At 39.9% G+C, this 26,711-nt stretch overlaps 1 protein-coding gene and 1 long non-coding RNA gene across 2 annotated transcripts in view; both read right to left on the reverse strand.

The window, feature by feature from the left end:
* Positions 1-2,174: 2,174 nt before the first annotated feature.
* On the reverse strand, positions 2,175-13,975 carry fgf16 (fibroblast growth factor 16). Its single transcript, XM_007228421.4, has 3 exons — positions 12,580-13,975; positions 9,790-9,893; positions 2,175-4,976 (listed from the first exon to the last, which is right to left on the reverse strand). Exons 1-3 carry the CDS (start codon positions 12,848-12,850, stop codon positions 4,731-4,733), a joined length of 621 nt encoding a protein of 206 aa, XP_007228483.1. The 5' UTR covers positions 12,851-13,975; the 3' UTR covers positions 2,175-4,730.
* Positions 2,175-26,711, reverse strand: part of LOC125804806 (uncharacterized) — a 296,742-nt gene continuing 272,205 nt past the window's right edge. Inside the window, exon 2 of the long non-coding RNA XR_007440983.1 lies at positions 2,175-2,615. This is a non-coding gene — a long non-coding RNA (uncharacterized LOC125804806). The remainder of the gene's footprint in view (positions 2,616-26,711) is intronic.

The raw sequence follows: 26,711 nt of genomic DNA on the forward strand, positions 1-26,711 counted from the left end.
GCACAGGGGTTTTCCTTTGAATTTAATTAAGTAAAGTTAAGTAAACAAAACTGTAATTAACCCTAACTAACCCTAACCTTTAAAAGAAAGAAAGTGCTGGATGTTAATCTACACAGATTTCTCTCTGGAAAACTGTTTATTTGGGTGAGAAAAGTGCTTAGATTTCCAGGTTTCCACTAAAGCTGGAGCATTAGCATTAGCAGCCAACCGCTAGCGGTAATGCTAATGCTGCTCCAGCAGTGCTAGCAGTGGCTAGCAGCAGGCTAGAGGCCGATAATACTCACCCCTGTACTTCAATGAAGGGACTTTACTGCTCTTTACAACGTGACTAATAGAATTCATACATAACGAGAACCGTATTATAAGACACACTGACCATTTTTTGGAGAATTAAATGATTTTAAGTGTGCTCTTTAGTACACAATTACCAAAAGTGTTCCAATAACAGTATTCTTGTACTTGCTTAAGTATTGATCACATCCAGCATCTTTCATTTCCATTTCTGTAGCTTAATTTCTTCTCCTTGCTGGGATTCCCTACGGGCTCTTCCTCTTCACCTCCACCCAGAAGTACTTGAGTGTATTGAGTGTATAATTTAATGTCCCTCTACTCTCCTCTCTTTTCTTGCGTTCAGATTAGCATTAGCGCTTTAGCGCACATTTGCAGCACATCCCTTCTGGGCTCCAGGCAGCTGTTCCCCTCATCTGCCCACCCCTCCTTCAGCTTCACTGCTGTTCACAGGCTTCATGAATATGCATTAGAGCTGAAACTGTCCAAGCCTGTTGGCAAGAACCTGAACAACCAATCATCTGTCCACAGCCAAGCCCAATATGTTGTCAAGTTATTGGCGTCGGGTATGGCTGTGAATACGTTTATAAATCTGGATTGTGCTGTGAATCCAGATTCTTCATGGCTGGTGATGTAAGTGGACTGAAACCGTGTGTTCGGGGCAGCGAGCGTATCGAGCAGCTCCGGCGAGTCGCTAAGGGAGTTTAGTGTTGAACGGACAAACAATGCAGCGCTGCTGGGTTCTCTCTTTCGGGAGACTTTTCTCCCATTTGTTTCTGTTCCCTCTTGTTTTCTCAGAGAAGAACAGATTGGGGGCAACTTCTCAGCCACTCGCTCACCCACAGACCCACCTTCACCCCTTTTATTGTTTCACTTGCTGCAGAGGTTTGATTTATGTCTGCAGGCTGTTTGGGGAGAACTTTCTCATAGGTTCCCCGAGCCAAGAGCAAGTCTCCTAACATCCGTTATCGCTCCACATCTACAGAGAAATGGATGACTAGCCGGGGTAGTCTGCTCCGGAACCCGAGTTCTCCTGCAGAAGCAGACATTTCTCAGTTCAACTTTCATCCCTGGTTCTGGTTGTTGGTGCTGCAACCTTGTGTTGAGGTACTGCAGAAACGGCGTAGCTCAGATGTGCTTAGTTTTTTAGATTAATGAGCAGAGATCTCATGTTCCCAGGCATCTTATTTTAAGCCGTGTCATGCTAAAGCAAGTTGAAAATTGCTAGGCATTTGGAACGGCTGTATATATATGTATATAGCATGTATGCATGGTTCTATTCCCTTCAATTCTGTTAAAATGAAACAGAAAATGGCGCGCCATGTTGTCGAAATTGCACTCAGAGTCAAATCAAATTAGAGAAATAGACCAGAGGAGGAACCAGACCTAAGGAACCAAAAGCAAAGCTAGAAATCTCCATTCATTTATTAATCTATTAATTTATTAAGTGAAAAAGAAAGAAGAAAACACATTGAATAAGAAGCGCTGTGTAGACTCGTTGGTTTGAAGGTTTGAACCCCATAACCACATCATACAGTGGCTTGCAAAAGTATTCATACCCTTTTTTTTTTTTTTTTTTTTCCCCTCACACATTGGTGGCTCCACTAAGTATCGACACTTTCGAATACTTAGAAAACATTTGCACGTCACACTTTTCAGATTATTTGATAAAAATGTTTGTCTATCACTTAAAATCCCAATAAAATATGTTTAAGTTAAGTGGTTGTAAGGTGGCACATTTTTTATAATGTGGAAAATTTCAAGGGGTATGAATACTTTTGCAAGCCACTGTAACCTTCGGCTGAGCTTTAATATTACTCTAATATTACACTCACACACTCGGACACGCAAACACACCAGAAAGAATGGTCGCTCACAGTCAGCACTAATATAGCAGGACAATTTTATTGTCATCCATTCAGGTCAAATTGATGTTGGCCCTTTTTTTGTGTAATTTCAGTAGAATTTACAGTTCTTATAATTTCAAGTTCATTACAAAATAAAGACTTTGCAATAAATAAATATATTTATATATATAGAGAGATTTAGAATTATACTTTATATGTAGAAAATAAATATATTGTACATCTTATAAATAGGTTCATCCATATTTACATCTGCCACTTGCATTTTAATAATGTTCCTGACAGCCTGAACATTACAAGTCACTCCTTTTTATCAATCATTTCATCAATCAAACCACACTTTTATTCTTCTCTACACTCCTACTACTATTCCTGCGTATGCCTTAGCCTTAGCTTTTCCCTGGTTTTAACATCATATAAGAATACATCACCTACAGGGGTTGGACAATGAAACTGAAACACCTGTCATCATTTTAGTGTGGGATTTTAGGTTTCATGTCTAAATTGGAGCAGCCTGGTGTTCAATCTTCATTAATTGCACATTGCACCAGTAAGAGCAGAGTGTGAAGGTTCAATTAGCAGGGTAAGAGCACAGTTCTGCTCTAAATATTACAATGCACACAACATTATGGGAGACATACCAGAGTTCAAAAGAGGACAAATTGTTGGTGCACGTCTTGCTGGAGCATCTGTGACCAAGACAGCAAGTCTTTGTGATGCATCAAGAGCCACGGTATCCAGGGTAATGTCAGCATACCACCAAGAACAACCAACTACATCCAATAGGATTAACTGTGGACTCTGTAAGAGGAAGCTGTCTGAAAGGGATGTTCGGGTGCTAACCCGGATTGTATCAAAAAACCATAAAACCACGACTGATCAAATCACGCAGAATTCAATGTGCACCTCAACTCTCCTGTTTCCACCAGAACTGTCCGTCACCACAATCAATTACTGTGCTCTAAAACCAGGTGTTTCAGTTTCATTGTTCAACCCCTGTATATTCTTTATTATTTTCTGCAGAGAGTGCTTTCATTTCTTTTTTTTCCTGTAAAAAAGGCAGACTAGAACTTTTGTAGAACCTTCAAAAGAAGAGGACAGTAGAGGAGAGGAGTGGATTCACCGAGTGGTGCTAAGTGCTCATTTATCTCCCAGTGTTTCACACTGAAGATTGGACGTCTCCTCCACTCTGCTCTCTCTCTCATGTCTCTTGCGTCTCCTGTATTCCTCTTTGGTGGTCTTTTAGGCCTTTCTCTTAAAGCCTTTTCCCTTAAAAAGCTTTTTCTTTGCTTTTTCATTAGTGGTTGTTATTGTTTCAGCCTTCGCTGGCCAGTTTTATTACTTAGCAGTACCTCTCATCTCTCAAGCGTCCGTAAATGTACATCGATCGACCTAAAAAAAAAAATCTCGCCTCTACATCTCCCTTGGCGTGGTTAAAGTTTATGTTCTGGGATGTTCTCAGGGGTTAAGGAGGAAGGCACCATATTTGTCCATCCAGTCATGTTTCTTGGACTTGTCTCTTTGTCTCCTATAGGTAAGTACTATAGTATAAGTACTCAATCTTCTTTTTTCTCCATACAGTGTGACTGTCCCTTACCAGTCATGATTTGTTGGCTTGCGAAGACACTTAATACGTAGATAAATCCATCTTCCAACCTGATTATCAATTGCAATTGAGTTTTTATGTCTCCTATGGGTAAGTACTATAGAATAAGTACTCTAAATCTTTTTTTTCTCCATACAGTCAGTCTCCATACACAGTGTGACTGTCCCTTAACAGTCATGATGCCTACTCTATTTAGAAGGCAAGTGTTGGCTTGTGAAGACCCTTATCATGGAGATAATTCCATCTTCCAACTTGATTATCAATTGCAATTGAGTTTTTCTCTCTTGTTTTGGTCAGAAATGGAAAGAAAATCCCAAGAAAGTCCAAGTTTCAACCTGGTTGCTTAAAAGAACAAATAAATGAACAAACCATTGAATGATTGAACCACTGAATGAATGAATGTATGAACAGAAGCAGGCTCCACCGACCATCATGCTTAAGACATAATGTACGTACGTAAGTGCTACAGAAATCGCTATGATAAAAAAATTGAAAAACTTAAAGCCAGAGTCAAAGAAGTGGTACGATTCCCATCACGAGTGGATCCTTGAGAACTTTAGCAGATGCACCGTATGCATGCTCCTGACCGTCTCAGGACGGAGACGTTGCGTGACACGGAGGCGGTCCAGTCATGGGGATCTGAAGTCAACACCTCTCCCTCGAACACCTCTTGGCACCGGCGACGGCGGGAGGAATGTCCTCTCCGCTCTGTGGTTTAAAACCCATTAAGGAGAGGAAACGGAGCCGTCCAGGAACACACACGTACTGTTTATCTCAGTCACCGCTGGAGAGGGACTCCTTGCTTTGGACCAGAAGGCAAATCTAAACAGTGGTGAGGGGAAGAGCGAGAGGGAGGGTCTCCGTCAGTCCTCCCGGTGTCCGTCCCCTCCTTACAGTCACCACTTCCTTCCCCCTCATCGTCGTCGTCTTCTTCTTCTTTGCTCCGTCTGCAGCACAGGCTGGAGCTCTGGTCACCTGTGCTGGAACAGGTCCCTGTAAGCCGGCGGGATCTTTTCGATCTCCACGTGCCGGGGCAGGAAATGAGTCAATTTCTGATGTTTTTTAGTCCTCCCGCCCTCTCGAGGCGAGCCGTCCTTATTCAGAGCCACGTAGTAGTACCTCTCTGTGTCGGCGTGCTTGTAGAGCGTCGAGGCGTACGTGTTGTACCAGTTCTCCTCAAACTGCTCGCGGAAAACACACTCAGCCGTCAGCTTCTTCTGCAAACAAAGACACAAGAGAGGAGAGAACATCTGTCAATTCTGTTCTGAGAAAAAATAAGTTACATAACTTAATTTAACCATGTCCATCTATTCAAAATCCAATTGCTGACTAGCTAAAATCCACATATCGCATAATTCCTCCAGGTTCTGAGGTTAAATCAGTAGCGACTGCATTTTCATTGGGTGAATAATTTGATGGAAAATGGCAAAAAAAAGACCAAGGCAAATAATGTTCACTGATTCCCTTTCCTTCAATCTCAACCACAGCAGTTTTCTCATTGCATCATTTATCCCAAAGTTTTTGGACACAGCTTTACCAGCCAAAGTATTGCTATTCCAGTATTTAGCCAAAACTTTCTGGACTTCAGCATTTAACCAAACATTTTTAGACACTGCTATATCAGACAAAAAAAATTGGCATTACACTATTTAGACAATATTAACAGAAGTGCCTGTATGAAAGGCAGCATCTCAGAAATGCCTTTTTATCATTAATAAATTAATAAATTAATATAGTATGAAAAAATATCAAAATGTTAGTTTTGTCTCTAGGCTGATTAATTTTCTACCTGTGGGAACAGCCTTTGTTTCAAGCTATTAGTCATTAGTCATATCATTAGTCATATATTACCTTTTACTACACTTTTTCATAATAATAAACATATATATGTTTGCATATATGCCAATATATGAGAAGTTCCCAAGCTAATTTATGTCTTTCTCCCAAAAATCCCTCAAATAGGAAAGACAAAGAGCTGTATTTTACCCATCTATAGGTGAACCAGCTTGATTTAAGGTGTGTTGGTGTGTCTTTGGTCCAGCTCAGTTTAGCAGTGCAGATATTTCCAGTTACAGCTGAATTCACGTTTTTAATCCCAGAAAAACAAACGCTCTTATTAACCTTTTTTTTAAAAAGCAATTTAAATGCCTGATTAAAGGGCCGATTACTGTTCTTTTGCTGTTTTCCTCTGGTTTTAAGAGCTCAGGGCTGACTCATCTCTTGATTGGTCGGGACATGAGACAGCGTGTGGGTGGGGGCGGGGCTGTTGACGTAATGGACCCTGCATTGTTTAATATCGCGATATATATCACTGAAAAAAGCCCTAATCTGATGGATGATGGTTTAAATCTCATCACTTAAATCCTCACTTCCAGACTACCACACCCATCCTACACTTCTTAAACAATATTTAACCGACACAAGCACAAGGCTGACTGGGTGTAAGATAGCAATGAGCATTACGACACGCCCAAGCGCTGAATGCAAGATAGATAGAGCCCTGAGTGTGAAATCTAGAGAAAAGGTGGCAGAAGCATTTTCTCACGGCATCCAGTTTACCCTCGCATGACGAGGATGAAGGAGTGGAAACTGTACTCCAGGCCAGGTGTTTGTTGCGCCAGACAGAAGGGGAAAGCCATTACAGCAGGCTTTTCAGTTTTCACCCAAAATCACTCCTCGGACCTGTTAACCTTTCTGTCTGCGTGGAGAAGTCTGCTTCCCCTGTGACGCAACCGGCCCCCATCACCGCACAGCAGCCAGAGAAAGCGCCTGTGTGGCCCTGCTACCAGCGCAGCACTGACAGGCCTTGCTGAGCGATCGCTCCGGGTTCAGCAGGTGAAGCTCCGCTGGCCGGCTGCGCCGCCGAGAACAATAGAGGACGCCGGGGCTGCATCACGCTTCCTGCCAAAGAGCCGTCATGCAGCGGCTCTGGATGAAGTCTCGGTGTCGAGGCGGTTCGTTTACGCTGACGTTTTAAGATAAAGCCTGATGAAGCCGGTCTTATACAACTGATTTAAACACTTGGACGAGTGAATTGGTCAAAGACGGGCCAGAATAAACACAGAATCAAGGTGTAAATAATTAATCTCACTCTATAATTACTAATTACTCTCAGTAATAACTGATTACTCAGTGATCATTTGTTTTCTGAGTCAAAGGCCCAATCCCATTTCACCCCTTGGCCCTAACCCCTTATTCTTGTTAGGGGAAGGGCTTGGCTTGTTAATACAGTCAGTCCCTTTATACAGTGATTTTTCAGATTCAGCTCACTTCAAACCGAGGGATATGAGAATCACTGGTAAGAAACTCACAAATGTAAATGTAATTTTCCTTGTTAAACGTGATTATTAGCACTTTTATTTTACCATAGTTTAATGTGTAGTTTTAATTTTGTTTTATGGCCGAGTTCTTCATAACAAGCATAAAAAAGAGAGCTAGAAATTTGTCTCAGTAGTTAGTTAGCTAGCTAGCTAGCTAACTTTACCGCTCCACCTTAAATGGTGTAAACAGACAGCAGGGGCTGCAGCATTTAAGGTGTAACAGAAAAATGAAATTAAAAATTAAAAAAAGCTAATCAAAGCTAATTTTAGCTCCCCTTTACAGAGTTAGGAGAAGAATTAAGGAATAGACAATAGACAAAATAATTTGTTTATGCATCATAATTTCTTTATGATGCATTCTTCTGAAGACATACAATAAAATACGCCCTCAAGTTAGTATACTAGTTAACCAGCAGCAGCAGCAGCAGTTAGGTTGCTGAACTTTAGCGCTCCTGATGACGTATCAGTGCTGATATATGAAGGTTTGTCCCAATTCTTAGGAGGAGGATTTCACCCCTTTTCCCCTTCTCACTCTGTTTTAAGGAGTTACAAGGGTTACACTCAAAAAAACAAGGGGTAGGGGTAGTGGTAGAGCCAAGGGGTGAAATGGGATTGGGCCTGAAAAATAAAGTGAAGTGGATTGAAGTGGAGTGGCCCTGCCTTTCTTTAAAAAAAACAAAAAAACATAATAAAAAAAATGAATAAATAAAATAAAATCCTGGGTTTTATTTCAGCAACACTTCTGTCAATTAACTGGCAGGAATCTCGGCTCCTGCTGCGAAATCGTGCACTATTTTGTAGTAAAATACAGTTCAGTACTCATGACTTGGCAACAGACATCCCAGATATCGCTGACTGCGGTAGAAAGGTTAGAAACAAGGCTAGAAAATCTATGTAAGCTATCATTGCTAATAACAGTTGAAAGCTAGCTTGGAACAGCATGGAGAGCATGATCTAATTCGAGCTCGTTTGAGCTGGTCTTTGCTTGCACCGGCCCCCTGCGGATGAACAAAGGCATCAATCTTCAGACACCTTCCCGGCTGCGTTTCGGCTGATTTTTAGAGCGATTGCATGCGGAGCTGCGGCTGCAGAGCTCTGTGATTTTAATAGGACGTTATCGTGTTACATGTGAAGTCATCTCTCCCCGTCTTGGACTTGCGAGACCCACAGACACTCGGTGCAGACTGTGGATTATTGTCTGTTGAAATCTGATAGCATGTTTCTCCCACAGTCAGAGTCACAGTCGTGGCTGTAGTAAAGTCAGGAGGGAGGAAGGGGGGGAGGAAGGGGGGGGTGTCTTGAGAACATTTCCTATAAATGGTGCTCTTTGCACATGCTAGTGTGAGGACTGTGCACAGAAAGTAAGCCAGTTCGTAGCACATCCACGTCCTGCTGTGTTACTGTTTGAGCACTCAAGCAAAGTAAAGCATCTCTCCCCGTGTGACGGTGCACGAGTATACAAGACACCGAGAGCGCTCCCCAGACCATATATCCCGATATGTGTGTGTACTCTAAACGCTTCATGTGTATCAGAGAAATATGTAAATATTTTGGTGAGTATGGAGCAAAATGAAGAGGCAGTTCTTCTAATTTAGGATTTAGAGGTCTTTCTGACAGGTCTTTCCCACGTCTTCCTCAAGTGCAGGAGACAAAAACAAGGTAAACCCAGACGAGCCAACTGTTTCTATTCTCAGGCCCCCCCACCGCTGCCGTTCCAGCGCTTGTTTAGCAGGTCTGAGGTCAGGGGGACGGTGTGATGGTGCGGCGCTGGAAAGATCGGCTTGTTTTGTCTGGCTTGCTCTTTTTCACATCTGCATCATATGGGCAACAGGCTTTAGGATAAAGGCTGGTGAAAGGATTTCTACCTCTTTAACACCATAATTTTGCAGTTTGGAGGCTTGGGTTGAACACATTAATATTAGAAAATGAATGTGTTATAGGTGCATTTCAAAAAAATAGAATATCATTGAAAAGTTACTTTATTTGTATAACTATAAATGTAAATGTCTCAGAAATGGTGAATATTATATAAGACCAATTGGTACTTTTGGCAGTGTGGGCAGTGTGCCAAGTCCAGCTGGAAAATGAAAGCTGCACTGACTTTAGACTTGATAATAAAACACAGTGGATCAACACCAGCAGATGACAGACATGTATCTCCAAACCATCACTGATTGGTGGAAACTTCACACAAGACCTTGAGCAGTTTGGACTGTGTGTCTCTCCACTCTTCCTCCAGACTCTGCTCCCTTAATTTACAAATGAAATGTAAAATGTACTGATGATCAGTGATGGTTTGGAGAGTCATGCCTGTCATCTGCTGGTGTTGATCCACTGTGTTTTATAATCAAGTCTAAAGTCAGTGCAGTTTTGTTTTCCCACAAAATCTTACAGCACTTCATGCTGATTTATTTTCCAGCAGGACTTGGCGCACTGCCCACACTACCAAAAGTACCAATTGCTCTTATATAATACTTATTCTCTAACATTTTGATTTTTGGGTTCTAAAATAAATAAATACTTAAGATAGATCACTCTGTGTTTAATACATCTATATAATATATGAGTTTCACTTTTTGAACTGAATTACTGAAATAAAGGAACTTTTCAATTATATTCTTTATATTTTTTAAGAGGCGCCTGTAAAATGTGCATTGTCCGTGTGTGTCTATTTGAATGCTGCAGGTTGTAGTTTGTGTTTTTCACTTACCGACCCATAGAGCTCTCCTTTTTCATTCATTCCCAGGTAAAGGCCAGCATCTACACCTCTTATGCTGACCAGACCCACAGCCAGACTGATGAACTCCAGGATCCCTGCAATAGAAATACTGGTTGAGAAAATTACCAGGCGTAAATTTGTATTATATTCTATTATTATTACAACTTGTTTATGGTGTCCTGTCAATACTGTCACTGCTAGAGTTCTTTAGAGTTGGCTTTGTAATACGTTTACATTCATTTGTGCATCATGAGTGCAACACGCATGGATCAAAAACTCAAAAAAGATCAAAAACGAATCAAAAATACAGCATTAAAACATTCCACCACCTGTCTCAGGTGTTGCAGCACCACATGTATGCTGTTGACGCTGCCGAACTTCTGCATGTTACATCAAAAACTATGTTTTATATGTGCTTAATGAAAGCCATCACCAATGTCTGCCTTGAATTTGCGCTCGTATGGGAGTGGGGGCTGAACATGCTCGGACCACCCAATCCAGTAAAACCGCTTGTTTTTGGCTGAAACAACGAGCATTAAACTTCTTTGGATTCCACAGTGGTCATGCTTTAATTTAGAGTTATTCCAGCCTTTCCCCGAGCAAGACTGCACCTGCAGGATGACTATGGGTAACAGAAACGCTCGGCTTTGCATGGCTGCGCCCTGACCTCATGTGTTTACCACTCCTAATACTAACCACCCCATGCATGATTTATATTAATGGTATAATTAGTAGAGTGTGGGGCGCTTTGGCCCTTTGAAGAACTTTGAACAGGAGAAACAGCCTCGTGTTTTTTGCTTGTTTTGAAACAGGGTCTGAGACACCTGCCTCCCCGTATAGCTGCATTCCTAACTCACGGTGACACGGCGCTGTCACGCAATGCTCTAAACTCACCTCTTACAACAGAACAACAGAAACGACTGAAGCGTCTGAACTGTGGACCGTATATCCCAAACACTCCTAACTTCCTCATCTAAACATTCAACCCAACATTTACACTTATCTGTTTTCATTTACAAACTTACACAAACCTGAAGATTCAAATGAATGATTTTCTGACCTGCATTCCAGACATAAACCAGGAGATCCTGATATATATACCTGAAGACTTCTAATGTGTGTATATATCTAAACAATCTCATGTTTTTACTCAACTTAATGATTCTGATCCACAAACATTCTGATGTAATAACCTTACAATATTGTGATCTACATACTACATAACATTTTCAAAAAAGGTCTACAAACTGAAACAAGTTGATCTCCAAATTTTCTCTGTAAATCTGAACTGATTTCTCATTTCTAAACCTGATTTATATCAACACATTCTGATTTATAAACCTGAAGATTCTGATCTACAAACTTGAGCATTCATCAGCTCATCAACATGTCAGATTCCTATCAACAAACCTAAAGATTCTGATTTCTACATTTGGCATGTACACATGTAGATTCTGAAAAAAATTGTAGATACTGATCTACAAACCTGGAGATTCTGATCTACAAACTTGATTCTGACCAACCAGCTTACAGTATCTGATTTATAAACCCAATTATTCTGATTTTTCAATTTTTTCAAGACTCAAAGACCTGAAGATTCTGAGGAACAGGTCTGATTCCAGCAAATAAACCTGAAGATTCTGATCTACAAATCAAAGGTTTCTGATTTCTAAACTTGAAACTGATTTATAAACATGAAACCTTTGATTAACGATCTCTATATTTTTGAAGGTCTGATTCACAACATTCTGATTTATATACCTAAAGATACTGGCACAAACCTGAAAGTTCTGTAGACTTAAATGTTTGGATCTATAACCCTAAAAATTCTGATTTATGAATCCGAACAATCATATGGGTGGAAAGCCTGATCCACAGATTTGTTGTATAAATGTGAACACTGTGATTCAAAAACTTTAAGATTTAGATAAAGACTTACTTTGGGTGTAAATCTAAAGATTCTGATCAACCTACTTAAAGTTTCTGATCTGAATATGAGTTTATAAACCTGAAAACTTGTATATTCTGAATTGTCTGATTCACACACTTGGTGTGTCTCTCTGAACATTCTGATTTATATACCTGAAGATTCTGAGACACAGGTTTGAATACCCTCATATACAAACCTGAACAGCCTGATTTATAAACTTGGTGTGTAAACATGAACATTCTGGTTTAGAAACCTTGTTCTGGAAACTTGAACGTTCAGATTTTTATAAACCTAGAAACACCATTAAACACCATTAATCAACCAAAAGATTCTAATCTACAAATTTGAAAATTCTGATTTACAAACCTGAAGATTCTGATTTATAAAGTTGGTGTTTAAACATGAACATTCTGGTTTAGAAACCTTGTCATGTGGTTGGAAATTCGGATCCACAGATTTGGTGTATTAATGTAAAAGCTGTGATTTATCAACTCTCATATACAAATCTGAACAATCTGATTTATAAAGTTGGTGTGTAAATGTGAAAATTCTGGTTTAGAAACCTTATTTGTAGACCTGCATATTCTGGAAACTTGAATGTTCAGGTGTATAAATGTGAACACTCTGATTCAAATACTTGAAGATTCTGAATTGTACTTCATGTTCAGACTATAAGTTACAGGTATGTGGTATATAAAGTACACCTGTAGATTCTGACATGCGACCTTCAAACTTCTGCAAAGTTCTGATCTTTGAGTTTAAATTCTTTCTCAGATCACACTTCATTCCTCTCCCACATAGCGAGAAACCAAATTAAAAAATAAATCGAGTAACCATATAAAAAGCCTCACCGAATCTGCTGTGATCCTGCCGGGTCCCGTGCACGGTTCCGTTGGGGAAGATCTCGAGCTGGAAGCCGGTGCGGCAGTAGAGCTGGCGGCGGCGCAGGATGCCCTTCAGGTGGTCGAAGTCCGGCAGGGAGCCGCGCTGGAGCCGCCCCTCGATCAGCCCGAGCCGCTCCGTCAGCCCGGCGGGGGAGTCGGACAGCGGGATGTTCCCGAGGCCCGGGAGGCTCTGTAAATCCACATCTATGGAGCTCAGGAAGCCGCCGAGATCCGCCATGACCGCGGCGCGGGGTGACTGACCGAGCTGCTCACTCTCTCTCACTCAATCACACACACTCTCTCTCACTCTCTCATTCACTCTCTTACTCTCTCACACCGCAGATAACCGTGCGCGCGCTCTGGAGACCCTGTCCACGCGCACTAGACCCTGTCCCATGCAGAAGGTCCCGCCGGGGACACGCGCGCGCGCTCACTTCAGCACTTCAGTAAACTCCGGTCACCCCAGCCGTCCAGTCCCGCGCTACTGCTCATCATCTCTCGCGCGCTAGTGTTTATATAGCCGCCGCGCGCGCATTATATTATCTAACGGGAGAGCGAGAGGCGGGACCCGGCCGGCTGGCATCCCCCTCAGCCGCGCGCATCAGCCGGAGAGCCGGGCGGAGGAGACGCGCTGCTGCCGCCGCCGGGCTGCTGGAGGTGGAGATGTTGGAGATGTTGGAGGTGGTGGAGATTTGGGAGATGGTGGAGATGCTGTTGGTGCTGGAGCCACTCTGCTCTGCTGCTCCTCTCACGCGCTGCGGGATGATTACACAGAGATGTTGAGAAAGAGAAAAAAAATAAGAGAGAGAGAGAGAGAGAGAGAGAGAGGCGTGATGGAGGAGTAGAGAGTGATCAGAGAGAAAGAGGGAGGGAAAACAGTACAGGGCGGATGGACAGGCTATGTGAAGTGAAAATCAACATCAACATACAGGGAGGAGGTTCCCTCCAGGTACACCAGAAAAAAAAAAGTGTGCTCATCTTCTTCAGACGACCAACTTTGTTCTGAGTGAACCCTGCTCTTTTAAAAACGCTGAATGATCTTGGCCACTGTGCTGCAGTTCAGTTTTAGGGTGTTAGCGATCTTCATGTAGTGCAACAATTCGTCTTTTAAGATCCTCAGAGAGTTCTTTGCCATGAGGTGCCATGTTGGAACTTTCTGGGACCAGTATGAGAGCGTGTGAGAGCCATACTACAACATTTACTACAAAACACACCTGCTCCCTATGCTCACCTGAGACCTAATAACACTAACTAGTTTTGGAGGGAAAATGACAAGCAGTTCTCAATTTGAACATGTAGGGTGTGGTCACTTAAGGGTGTATTCACTTTTGTTGCAGGTGGTTTAGACATTAATGGCTGTATATTGAGTTATTTTGAGGGAAGAATAAATTGACACTGTCATTTTGTCATTTGTCATTGTGTCATTGTGTCAGTGTTATCCCATGAAAAGTTATACTTACATATCTGCAGAAATGTGAGGGGTGTACTCACTTTTGTGATGAGCTGTAGTTGTGTCTGAATCTAATTTAATTGAATCACTTTTGTAGGTAAAATTAGGTGTTTATCAACCTGATAAAATACACCAATATTAAGGAAATGGCATCTATTTCATAATAAAAATCATTTTTACTTTAAAAATGTTTCTGATGCCCCTGTGATAAATATGTTAAGTTAAGATTACCCAACAGGAATACATAGACAAATATACAGACAAAAGGAAAATGGGAAAGCTGACACCCATGTAAAAAATACTAGGTAGCCTATATGAAGTTGCATCTCTTCAAAAAAACAAAAAGTGACTACCAAAAATTACTTTTTTTAGTCAGGTTTGACTATTAATATTAAATTTACTTTTAATGATGTTTCCCATTTCCTATGTTTCCTATTGATTTTTTTATTAAAAAATATATTTTGAAGTTAGCACATGAAGTTAAGGCACCAAAACATAATGGAAATTTAAATTCTGTTACTGTCAACTCTGTTATTTTATTTTATTTAATGGTTTAGATGATCATTTAATTTTTTATGATAAAACAGATGACTGATGAGTCACAAAATTTCCATACCTGAAATGTACCTGCAATTCTAGAATGGGCCCTATATATAAAAATCAGAGCAAGCACCTCCAAACCCTCAGTTCAGTTCCAATGACTATAATGACTATTCCAGATGAGTGGAGAAAGCCCCGGAGAGGTGACCCGCTCTGTAATAGCCTCCATTTCTAACCACTGATTGAGTCCGAGCGCTCGAGTCTATGCTCACTTTGAACTTTTACAGAAATTTCCCGCCTGCAGACTGAAGACTGAAGCAGGTGCTCCGTCTCTACAGTAGCAGCGCAGCTCTGAAGCAGCTGCTACAGACTGCAGACTCAGAAAAAAGCAGAGAAGAGGAAAAATAATAATGCTGATGGCGTATTTGATTAAAGTTGACCGGCACAGGGAATGTCTGGAGGAGGGGGGCAGACGGAATTTCATAAAAATGTGGGAGAAAAAACACTCACCTGGAATAAGAGAGACTACACTGCCTCACCAAAAAACACTATATACACCCCTGCTTAAGCAGTAGAATAGAGGACCAGTCATTTACAGGATTCAATCCAGGAAAAAATACTCTAAAAAGTCTGTATCCACTTTAATATGATCTTTTTATCAGAACTGATTTCGTTGCCGTTGTGTACAGTACAGAATAAAGCCAATAAATTTATATCAACCATCCTGTAGCCCTTCATTAACAGGTAGTTTCTGACCTCCGAACCTCAGTCAGGATTTTTGTCAATGGTCTGCCTGATATTACACCACTAAATCTTGAGGATTTCCATTCAAGCATTACATTAATGGAACATTACTGAAAAGCATAACTGTAATTGTAATAGAAAACATAAAAAATGTAAGTAAATCTGCTTAATGTCAAAATATAATTAATGAAATCATAAAATTGGCTCATAAAATCAAGGTTTGTTATTGTTGGATAAATTTAAATAAATGTAACACCACTAAGGGCTTTTTCACACCTGTAGTTCTGTAGGATTCTCTGTAGGTTTGCTTGGTTTGGTTTGTTTTCACACAAGCACAAACCTTGAAAATTGAAAACCTCTGGAATATAATCAAGAGGAAGATGGATGATCACAAACCATCAAACCACCAAACTGAACTGCTTGAATTTTTACACCAGGAGTAAAGCAGCATAAAGTTATCCAAAAGCAGTGTGTAAGACTGGTGGAGGAGAACATGATGCCAAGATGCATAAAAACTAAAACTGTGATTAAAAACCAACCAGGGTTATTCCACCAAATATTGATTTCTGAACTCTTAAAACTTGTATATGAATATGAACTTGTTTTCTGTGCATTATTTGAGGTCTGGAAGCTCTGCATCTTTTGTTTTAGGAATTTGGGAGAAATGTTGTCTGCAGTTTATATAATCAAACAACAATGTTCATTTTACTCAAACACAAACCTATGCCAAAATAGCAAAATCAGAGAAATGGATTCAGAAACTGAAGTGCTCTCTTCATTTTTTCCAAAGCTGTATACAGTAAAGATGTTTCTGCCAGTTATTTGAACCCAACGCAGTACCCAGTGAAGCACTGTTTGTCCTCTCTACCATCAACAGAAGACATTAAAGGAGAAATAACAACAGTACCTGGAACAATGGCTTGATTTATGGTTTGATCTGAAGCTTTTAATTTTATACGCACTGTACTGAACAGGCGCTGACTTGTGGGAGAAGTGGGCATGCTGCTGAAGGCCATGAGTTTTTACTTGTCTTTCTGTGAGTGCAATATAAACAAAGCCATAGGCAGATTTAATTAGCTATCAGCTACGGAAACATATTGGCGTAGGAGCGTCCAAAAATAAAGGGCTTTAATCAGCAACACGTTTAGAAAGTTACAGGTGTTTGCCAATTTAGGAAATCCCCAGCCTCTAGGTATACTTTCTGACAAAAAAAGAGCATCTCTAGACAATAATGGGGTGTTGCTGCAATGTTCTGTCCTGTTTTTGAGTTGCACACCTGGTGTAGGTGATGTTTTGGTAGTGCAGCCAGACAACATGGCAATTTTCACCCATGCTTGAGCAAGAGTTGCATTTAAAATATAATATAATTTTGTTATAAGTGCTGGTACAGTTATCTGTATAGGGGGAAAAGCTGCAAGTCATCCCACCTTGAGACAAAACCCCTGTGCTGATAAAATATACACTATACCTAAGAAGGAGTTTAGCATCTACAAGACATTGATAAATATACCTATGAACAGCTCGAGAAAATACATACATAATGCATTATCAAAAAATGATTTAGACAAAATTTTGACTGTTATGGTCAATATTTACTGAACTACACACACAGAAGTAATGTTTAACATACAGCTTTGAATAAAATGAAGAGAGCACTTCAGTTTCTGAATCAGTTTCTCTGATTTTGCTATTTATAGGTTTATATTTGAGTAAAATGAACATTGTTGTTTTATTATATAAACTACAGACAACATTTCTCCCAAATTCCAAATAAAAATATTCTCATTTAGAGCATTTATTTACAGAAAATGAGTAATGGCTGAAATAACAAAATAAAAAAGATGCAGAGCTATCAGACCTCAAATAATGCAAAGAAAACAAGTTCATATTCATAAGTTTTAAGTTTTAATAGTTCAGAAATCAATATTTGGTGGAATAACCCTGATTTTCAATCACAGTTTTTTTTAATGCATCTTGGCATCATGTTCTCCTCCACCAGTTTTACACACTGCTTTTTGCTTTTGCTTTTGGTTATGCTGCTTTACTCCTGGTGCAAAAATTCAAGCAGTTCAGTTTGGTGGTTTGATGGTTCGTGATCATGAGGATCATCTTCCTCTTGTTATATTCCAGAGGTTTCCAATTAGGTAAAATCAAAGAAACTCATCATTTTTAACTTTAATTTTACTTTACATCTTTTGGAGCCCAGTTCATCTTCTACTCCCTTAACTACTAAAAGTGACAACTTGAACAGGACTGCTCAAAATGTGTAAGCCACTTTAAGCTTTGGAAAACTAGATTTCTGTGGCTGCCTCTATTTGTAAACTCCTAATAATGATGAGACATACTGAGAGACGAAGGTGGATGCCACGGCCGCTCCTGTTGTTCACGCTTGTGAACTTGTGAACTTGCCAGCTGCTGTTGAAAAGTGAGTGAGCAGGTAATAAGCACTGTCTGTCAGAGATCCATTAGCTTTCATTTCCAGGCAGTATCCAGGTATCACCTGAAATGACATCATGACTTTTGATCTCAGTGTTTAGTTTGGAATTTGGGAGAAATGTTGTCTGTAGTTTATAGAATAAAACAACAATGTTCATTTTACTCAAACATAAACCTATAAATAGCAAAATCAGAGAAACTGATTCAGAAACTGAAGGGTAGAGTGCAGAGCAGTGTCTAGTGGCAAAAGAAATCAGATACAGAACATTTAAGGATCATTTTCATTTACATTTTAGGTAAGATTAGTACACTTTTTATTTTGTACAATTTTAGAGTGAAAAATGGAATTGAGCCTCATGTGTGTTTCATTATTATTATTATTTTTTTTTACAGCATATATTTTTTTATCCTCAAAATTAGACAATCCTTAGAGAAAAAAGAACTGAATAGTTTACTACCACAGGATAGTGATTCAAAATACACCCCCAATCAAAACATCATCAAAGATTTAGACCAATAAAGAGCAGAACATGCAAGACAACACATGATTTTTAGAGTAAAAAAGGTTAAAAAGCCTTTTCTAAAGGACAAATGGGCCTCAAATCCCCCAAACAAGAACAAGATGCATAAAAAAACTGTGATTAAAAACCAGGGTTATTCCACCAAAAATTGATTATTTCTGAACTCTTAAAACTTTATGAATATGAACTTGATTTCTTTACATTATTTGAGGTCTGAAAGTAAATGCTCTAAATGACAATATTTTTATTTGGAATTTGGGAGAGATTTAGTTTTATTTTCCAGAGCTTAATGCTTAATGTATAGGTTTTCCACCAACAGTCTCCATTGAGAGACACCAATGGTTCATTGATCCAGTGAGAATAAGGTTTGGGTTTTTTTTGGGTGTGAAATCTAAAATGACTAGTCTTGGCCAGAGACTAAAAGCATTTCTAACATCTCTTAAATTGACTGATTTTGGGAACTGCATGAAGACATTCACTGCCTGTCCTCTTAACATCACTTTTTTTCTTTGAGCAACCTATGTAGCTACATCTGTTGCTGGTCAGCTATATTTTATAGTTGACATGTTGGATTTATGAGAGCTGAGGGAAAAAAAAAATCAAGAGTAGAAAATGTTCCCATATGCTGAGAGTTTCTAGAGGATAAAGGACAAAGATAATGACCAGAATGTACGACTGGTACCTGCTCATCTCCTTCAGTAGGACAGCAAGATCTGACACGTTTGTTAACGGGAATTAAGTCAATACTTTATTTACTGATTAGGTTTTTAAGAATTTCAGCAGATGCTTTTTTAACCAGGCGGCTAAGGTTATAAAGAAATGCCTCAGCCATCTGCAGAATGTAGAACACATGTCCCGCCTCCTGCAGAACAGCTGTATGGGAGATGATGGTGATGAGCTGTGTTTGAATTGATGCACATTTTGTTCAATACGCTAAAACTTTAATGTCTTCACTTCTGTAGTGTACTCATTGCCAATTGGTGATGATGTGTTAATACAGGCTTTTGTGACGGTCATTAGCATTGTCACTGTAATGCCACTGTCTGCCACTAGTCTACAGTGGGGGTTGATGCATTTTTGCATCACAAGCAAATATAAAAAAAAGTGTTTTCACTAAAGAAGGTTGTCACACAGACAAAACCAGCGACAGACAATTGTAGACCATTGTAACACACCATTTATTCATAAAGCAGCTAGGCTTACAGAGGTAGTTAGGGACAGGCAGGGTCAAAAGTTAACAACATACCAAAGTGTGGAAGGCAAAATATGGTTATACACGCGTTATCCGGCAGAATAAAGGGAAAGGCATAAGAGTAGTGAAAAATACAAAAATAGCTCAGCAGTGGTAAACAAACAATACAAAGGGCAAGGTAACAGAGTAGTCAAAAATAGGGACAAGTTGGTAACAAAAGCAAAAAACAAAGGAAACGCATTGTAGAAGAGCTAGCTAACTAGATTCGATACACGATGCGATGCGATGAACTGAGAAAACTGAGGAGTATATATAGTACACAGACCAGGTGTGAGTAATCAGAAGCTGGGGGAGCGGGAATGCTGTAGAGCCACGTGATTAGCAATGTGACTAGTTACTTAACGTGATTAGCTGGTAAGTGGTTGACATAGTGTTGTTACAGGGTTTCTAGATGGGTGCTATATGTGTTGCAATATGATTAATATGGTATTTTAGGAGGTCAATATGGTGTTGCTAGGCAGCTGCTATGGTGTCCCAGGTATTGCCAGGGTATTGATAATTGTGTCGGTATGTGATTGCTGTGGTCACTTTGGTATTGCTTAGTGGTTGCTAGGGTGTTGCTAGTTTTGTTGCTAGGGTGTTGCTAGGCAGCTGCAATGATGCCCCAGGTGTTTCTATTGTGGGTAAGTGTGTTGGTAAGTGGCTTATACAGTGTTGCAAGGTGGTTAATATGGTATTTCAGGGGGTCCATATGGTGTTTCTTAGATATTGCTAAGGTCTTGATAGGGTGTGTTGGTACGTGGTTGCTGTAGTGTTACTAGGTGGTTGCTAGATGGGTCCTCCAGTAGTTCAAGTTGATTATTATGGTATTTGTGTTGCTTGCTGCTTGCTTTGCAGTTGCTATGATATTCCAGATGTACAGTTGCTTTGGTGTCGCCAAATGGTTGCTCTGGTACCCCACAAACTTTCGTTCTTATGCCGAAACAATGCCATAGTTACACAGATCATCAGATCAGAACAGTCTGGATTGGGAATGTTGTCGATAGCTAAAAAACTAAAAAGTTATGAAGAAAAAAAAATGATTTGCAATGTGTATCCATAGTAAAACTTACATAGCATTCATAGCATTTTCTAGCATCTCGTTCAGAAAGCCAGGTTTCAGGCCTTTGTGTGACGCCTCTATACCGTTACCTGCCACTCATCTGCTGCGAGGGTGGCCTTAGTAAAGGATGTCACATTCGGGGTCACTCACCTCACGTAAAGACCTCCAGCTCAAACCACGGCATGTTCTGTGCATTCAAACGCAAATCCACCCCTCCACCCCTCCTCCCCGATCCCGGAGTATGATATCATCTGTTCTTATTTTACCTTTGTATCGGGGCTGCGCCCGGAAAACCGATCCGCTGCACGGAGTTATTTGCAGAGCTGGATTCTGTGTTATTTTATTCCGTTGCAGAGACATAACATGCCGGGTCTCCCCTTTCACACAGGTGGTCCTCGCGGCCTCAGTCAAGGCCGGGCGAGCGTGCACGCCCAGGGCTGAGTGAAGACACGGACAGATGCATGCGAATTTAGGTAATGGTGTAGCGTTTCAAGGGCCTGCTTGGCTTGGCCATCCAGCGATGTAGATAGCGTTAATTAATTTGTTTGCTTTGCCTTAAGCTCTTAACGAATGGAGCGCTCCAGCCCTTGAAGAGCCACCAGTTGTTGAAGAACGCCGTCTAAAACCAACATTTGTTATACAAATTAGTTTCATATGCTCCGTGTGGAGGCAGAGGGAGCGGATTGTGTCATGCGACCCCCCAAAATCTCTGCCCCGGCAATGCCGCAGCTTCTTTCCCTCCAGCCCACTTCAACGTTTCATGTGTTTGCACTCTCGCTCGCTTGGGAGTTTGGTTTTGCGAGGTGATGTTTCTACTCCTAACTTGTGGTTTGCCCCATTTCCTGCTGTGTCTGAGGAAATCTAGGGGGATGTTAAGCCCTGAGTCTGAACCAGACGCTAGAATTGTAGCGTAGAACTGCGATTTGTCGCATAATCGTAGAGTTATTATGCCAAGAAAGCCTCAGTATAAATGCAGCGTACATGAAGTACAAGTGTCTAGCAAATTAAAAAAGTCCAGTCACTTGAATTGAGACCATAATGCAACACATGTCCAAAATGTCTGGTGTTATAAAGCAGGGTGACATTTTTTACAATGCCTGATTACCTTCAGTCTTCATTAATTACAGGTAATTTGACAGACCAGTAATACATTAATGAGGTCCTACAATCAGTGACCCTACCCTGTTTCAACAGGACAATGCTCCTCCATATTGTTGCTGTCCAATGAGAGAAACATCATGTACAGTATCTCTAAAACCTTCTAAAATTTTATTTGAATTCTAAAGCGTGTAAGTGTCAATTTCAGGTAATTTTTGAGAATTTCTATTTGTCTATTCATCAAGAGATGTTGACAGACTGTTAGGGACAGTTTGTGTTTTTGTGTTTCAGAGATACTTGTTTTTCATTGGACAGCGATGATATACTGTACTAATACATCTCAAAAAATCAGAATATCATTAAAAAGTTGCTTTATTTCAGTAATTTAATTCAAAATGTGAAACTCACAGAATGATCTATTTAAGGAGTTTATTAGAATATTATACAAGACCAATTGAGACTTTTTTTGCAGTGTGGGCAGTGTGCCATATAAGTCCTGCTGGAAAATGAAATCTGCATCTCCATAAAAGTTGTCAGGAGCAGAGGGAAGCTGTAAGATATGCACTGACTTTAGACTTGATAATAAAACACAGTGGATCAACACCAGCAGATGATGGACATGACTCTCCAAACCATCACTGATTGTGGAAACTTGAAGATACAGAAATTATACCATGTCAAGCTGCACCACCAGACCTTTCTCTGATTGAAAATACTCCAGTACTCCACTTCTATTGCAAAATGTGCAGGAGTTGCATGAATATTCAAGCTGCATAAGATGGATTATCTCAGGATAACATAAAGATCCTCTACAGCTCCATATTGAGACATATGGCATGTTGCATTGACCACAACATCTACACATTATGGAACTTTTACACACTAGCTCAATGAATATCACCAAGAGATGATGATTTTTAATCAGTTATTTCTCCTGGAAACCTTTTTCTTTATCTTTAAATCAAACATCATTGCAATCCAACGCTTCCTTCTGAGGATGGTGGAACAGACAGCTCCTCAGAAGTCTGCTTACTCGCTGGTGTGCAGACACAGACATACCTCGCTCCGAGGAATGCTCAACATTCGTGGAATGACTGGTAGAAGAGATAAATTCTTGAAGTGGAAAACAATCAATTGGATCTTCTCCAGAGGTTTCCTCTGAAGGCCTGCTGGTGCTGCTGCTGCTGCTGATCGTATAAAGAAGTGTCCGGCGTGATCATTAGAAAACGACTCCATCTGAGAGAAGACTGTTATTCTTTCTCCAACACAGAGCAGGAATCCAGCCTCAAACAGATGTTAGAAGGCCTTTGTAGAGCCCTTGGCTCTGGTCCAGGCCCTACCTATCTTCACAACTATTTACATGGCAATCCAGCTGGTCGGTCACCCCCTCCCATCCTCTCTCTCTCTCTCTCTCTCTCTCTCTCTGCCTCTCTTTCCTTGTGAAAAGGAAGTATACTTAAGAGCATTAAAAGTACATTCAAATTAGGTAAAGTATACTAAAAGTAAATTTTCTATTCAATATACTTCATAATAATACACATTAAATGTTCAGCTCTGGAAAATTGAAGAGATCACTTCAGTTATAGGTTTATGTTTGAGTAAAATAAACATTGTAGTTTCATTCTATGAACTACAGACAATATTTCTCCCAAATTCCAAATAAAAATATTCTCATTTAGAGCATTTATTTACAGAAAATGAGAAATGGCTGAAAAAAGATGCAGAGCTTTCAGACCTCAAATAATGCAAAGAAAACAAGTTCATATTCATTAAGTTTTTTAACTGTTAAATTACAGTTTTCATGCATCTTGGCATCATGTTCTCCTCCACCAGTCTTACACACTGCTTTTGGATACTTTATGCTGCTTTACTCCTGGTGCAAAAATTCCAAAAAGTTGCTTAGTTTGTATATTAGCAAATCGATTTCCGACTTTTTAAGATGAACAAGATGAAGATGAACATGTTTGTTATGCTCACTGATCGACTCGATCTACAGGACTTTGGGAAATATTGCAAATTCACTTCAAATTATTGTGTTTTCTTCCGTCCACAGTCTTCTGACATGATGAGCAGTTACTGTAATCACCTACGAGCTCAAGGTGTCGTCAACATTCCTGCCCATGCCGGTAATTTATGGTGATCGTATGGTGCACACATTCCTGAGGATCATCATGCTGTTGCGAGTATGTTGATGTATTGTTGTGGACAGAACTGAGTGTGTAAATAGTTTAGATTCAGATTACATAAGCAGATATGTAATAAAAAACTGTTTTATTCAGAAAAGGTTTGTCCCACATCAGCATATTGTGTATTCTTCTTAGAAATATTATTATTAGACAAATATTCAATTTTGTGTCACAAACATCTTAAAATATAGGAATAAAATGTATGGGCTTCCAAAATGGGACTTTTTTCAGTTTTTTATTGATGGTCTGCAGGTATGAGGAAATTTAATTTAAGATGTATTTAAAAGACTATTTAATACCAATCACAGACAAAGTAAAACAGTCATTTTGCTGAGGGAAAAAAATCTAATATTACTAATATTAAGTTTACAAACTTTACAGTAAGCTCAGGAATCTTCCAATATTTCAAACAAACAAAAATGGAACTATTTGTACATTAATGTAAAAAGGTCCAGTGAAAAACTGGAGTTAGTTAACCCCCATATCTACAGTTGCCCATGCCTGCAGTAAAATATCTCCACTATCTATGTCACGAAGTGACCCAGGCAGGGAGACGAGGAGGCGGACGCAAGTGCAGGTAGGGTGAAATCAATAAACAATAATTTAATAAATAAATAACAAGTAAACAAATAGACGGATAAACACAGAACAAATGAATGAAACAAGACTATGAACTAAACAAAGCAGAGACAATAACCAGGAATAAACAAGATAAACAAGGAACTAAAACAAGACGGGATAAACACAGAGCAGGAAACCAAGGAGCGCAGGAATGAACACAAGAAACAGAGGTACGACAAACAACAGGGGTTAGTGCAAAGACCGACGGAGACAAAGTGGCAGAGGAGGGCTATTTAAAGAAACAGGAAACACACTATAATTAGAAACACCTGGGGAAGGGGCGGAGCAACAAATGAGAAACAGGTGGAAAAGTACTGAGACGGGAGACACAGGGGAGCACAGGTCACGTGGGGAAGACACACAGAGACACGAGACGAGACCAGGATGTGACAATCTAAAAGCAAGTAATGAATACAACCCCTAAAAAAAACTGTAGATTGAGCTTAATTTAGTTTTGTACAAATTAATTTGTTAAATAACAATTTAAAAAAACAATTTCTTAAACAAGAACAAAAAAATGAATTATAAAAAATGTATTTATTAACTCTCTGTTTCAGACCTGAATTCCTCTTGCACCAGAGATAAAAACATATATAAAATGCTAAGCTGGGTGGAGCTAAGCTGCTGTTTGATTGGCTAATGAATACCTATTCTAATGGACAACAGGTCTCAAACAAAAAGAGTAATACACAAGAAACAAGACGTGAGCATGATGCCCATTACAATTGATGCAGGGTCTAAAAAGGTTAATATCTTATAAATATATATGTACACCAACATATCATTCTTATATTCTTATTCTCATTTTTTTTAATCAAAAGTCTCATTCCAACTTATTCTACTGATCCCCAGCCTCTTATTACCTCTCTGAACTGAATCATAATGTTCAACTGAAATGTTTTAATTCCACCTGAACAGGAAGCTTTTTCACATGGTCTGAGTTATGCTGTGTCCTGATACAGGTCATGTCCTCTAAATCTGGACCTCCATCCTCTCCTGGCCACTAGAGGGAGCAACCTGGCTCTCCTTCCTTAGATAAATAAATCAAAGCTCTCAGGTTGCCCTAAAACCATGAACTGTCAGAATATGATAAATAGAGACACATTAGTTAATTATGGTGGAAAGTTCAGATGGGGGTGATGTAAGTAATCTTTTCGCGTCGGCGTTATTTTTAGGCATTCCGCGGGACCACAGTGCTGACTCTGAACCACGGCCAGTGTGCAGCCTCCCGGCTCTGCTCCGGTGACTTTTCTCTCAGCATCTTTAATCATCTTCTGCTCCGCGGCCTGACTAAGGCTTTTCTGCTCCGCCACTGTTGACACGTGCAGATGCTTCACCTGGGGGCTGGCTCGATATCTGACGTCAATGCGCCCTCTTGATTTATTGGTCTCATCTCTTGGAAGCACAAAAAAACGAATAATTAGCGTCAAAGTTTATTTAGTAAACACGAAAAATCGTCTGGAATGCTCTTGGGGTTCTGCGTAGCTCAGTTGTGGTTGGATGTGTTTATTGAACTCGCAGGGTGGTAACATCACGGTTTGCGTTCTAGCGTAGTGCTGTTGGACTTATTGACGTTCAGAATGTGCGTGTTCAGATTCATGATGGATGGACCATGTAGATCCTCTTCTTAAAGCTGTGGTCAGGATTCGTTGAAGTGGGCGGACTTCTTTTTTAAAATAAATGTACAAAAACAATAGATATATGCATGTTTTGAGATATCCCAAGTTGCAAAAATAAATTTCAGTAAAGGTTATAACAGAACTTTACATTTATATATATATATATATATATATATATATATAGAGAGAGAGATAATAACCATATAATGAACAGACAGGGATATACTTTAGAGTAGTCTGAGGTGAAATGAGTTTTGGTGGGAGCCATGATGCTCTTAAACGCATCCCGTCCAGGATGAAAAAAAAAAAAAAAACACTGCCCGCCCACACTAAATACTGATTGGCTGACTCAGAGACTCAGAGTCTTTGCAAAGAACAGGACAGTCAGAACCCTCTCTGTTTTGCATGCGCTTCATGAATATGCACAAGAGGTGACCGCCTTTCTCTCCTTCTCTTTCACTCCCTCTCTTTCAATTAATTTCAGCATTTATTTTTTTACATTCATACTTAGTGATCTGCATGCAACTAGATTACCAAGACAGTGAGTATTTGAGACTGGTAGATAGATAGCTTGGTTAGCTAAAGTGATG

This window comes from Astyanax mexicanus, chromosome 10 (assembly GCF_023375975.1).
Source record: "Astyanax mexicanus isolate ESR-SI-001 chromosome 10, AstMex3_surface, whole genome shotgun sequence".
Taxonomy (NCBI): Eukaryota; Metazoa; Chordata; class Actinopteri; order Characiformes; family Acestrorhamphidae; genus Astyanax; species Astyanax mexicanus.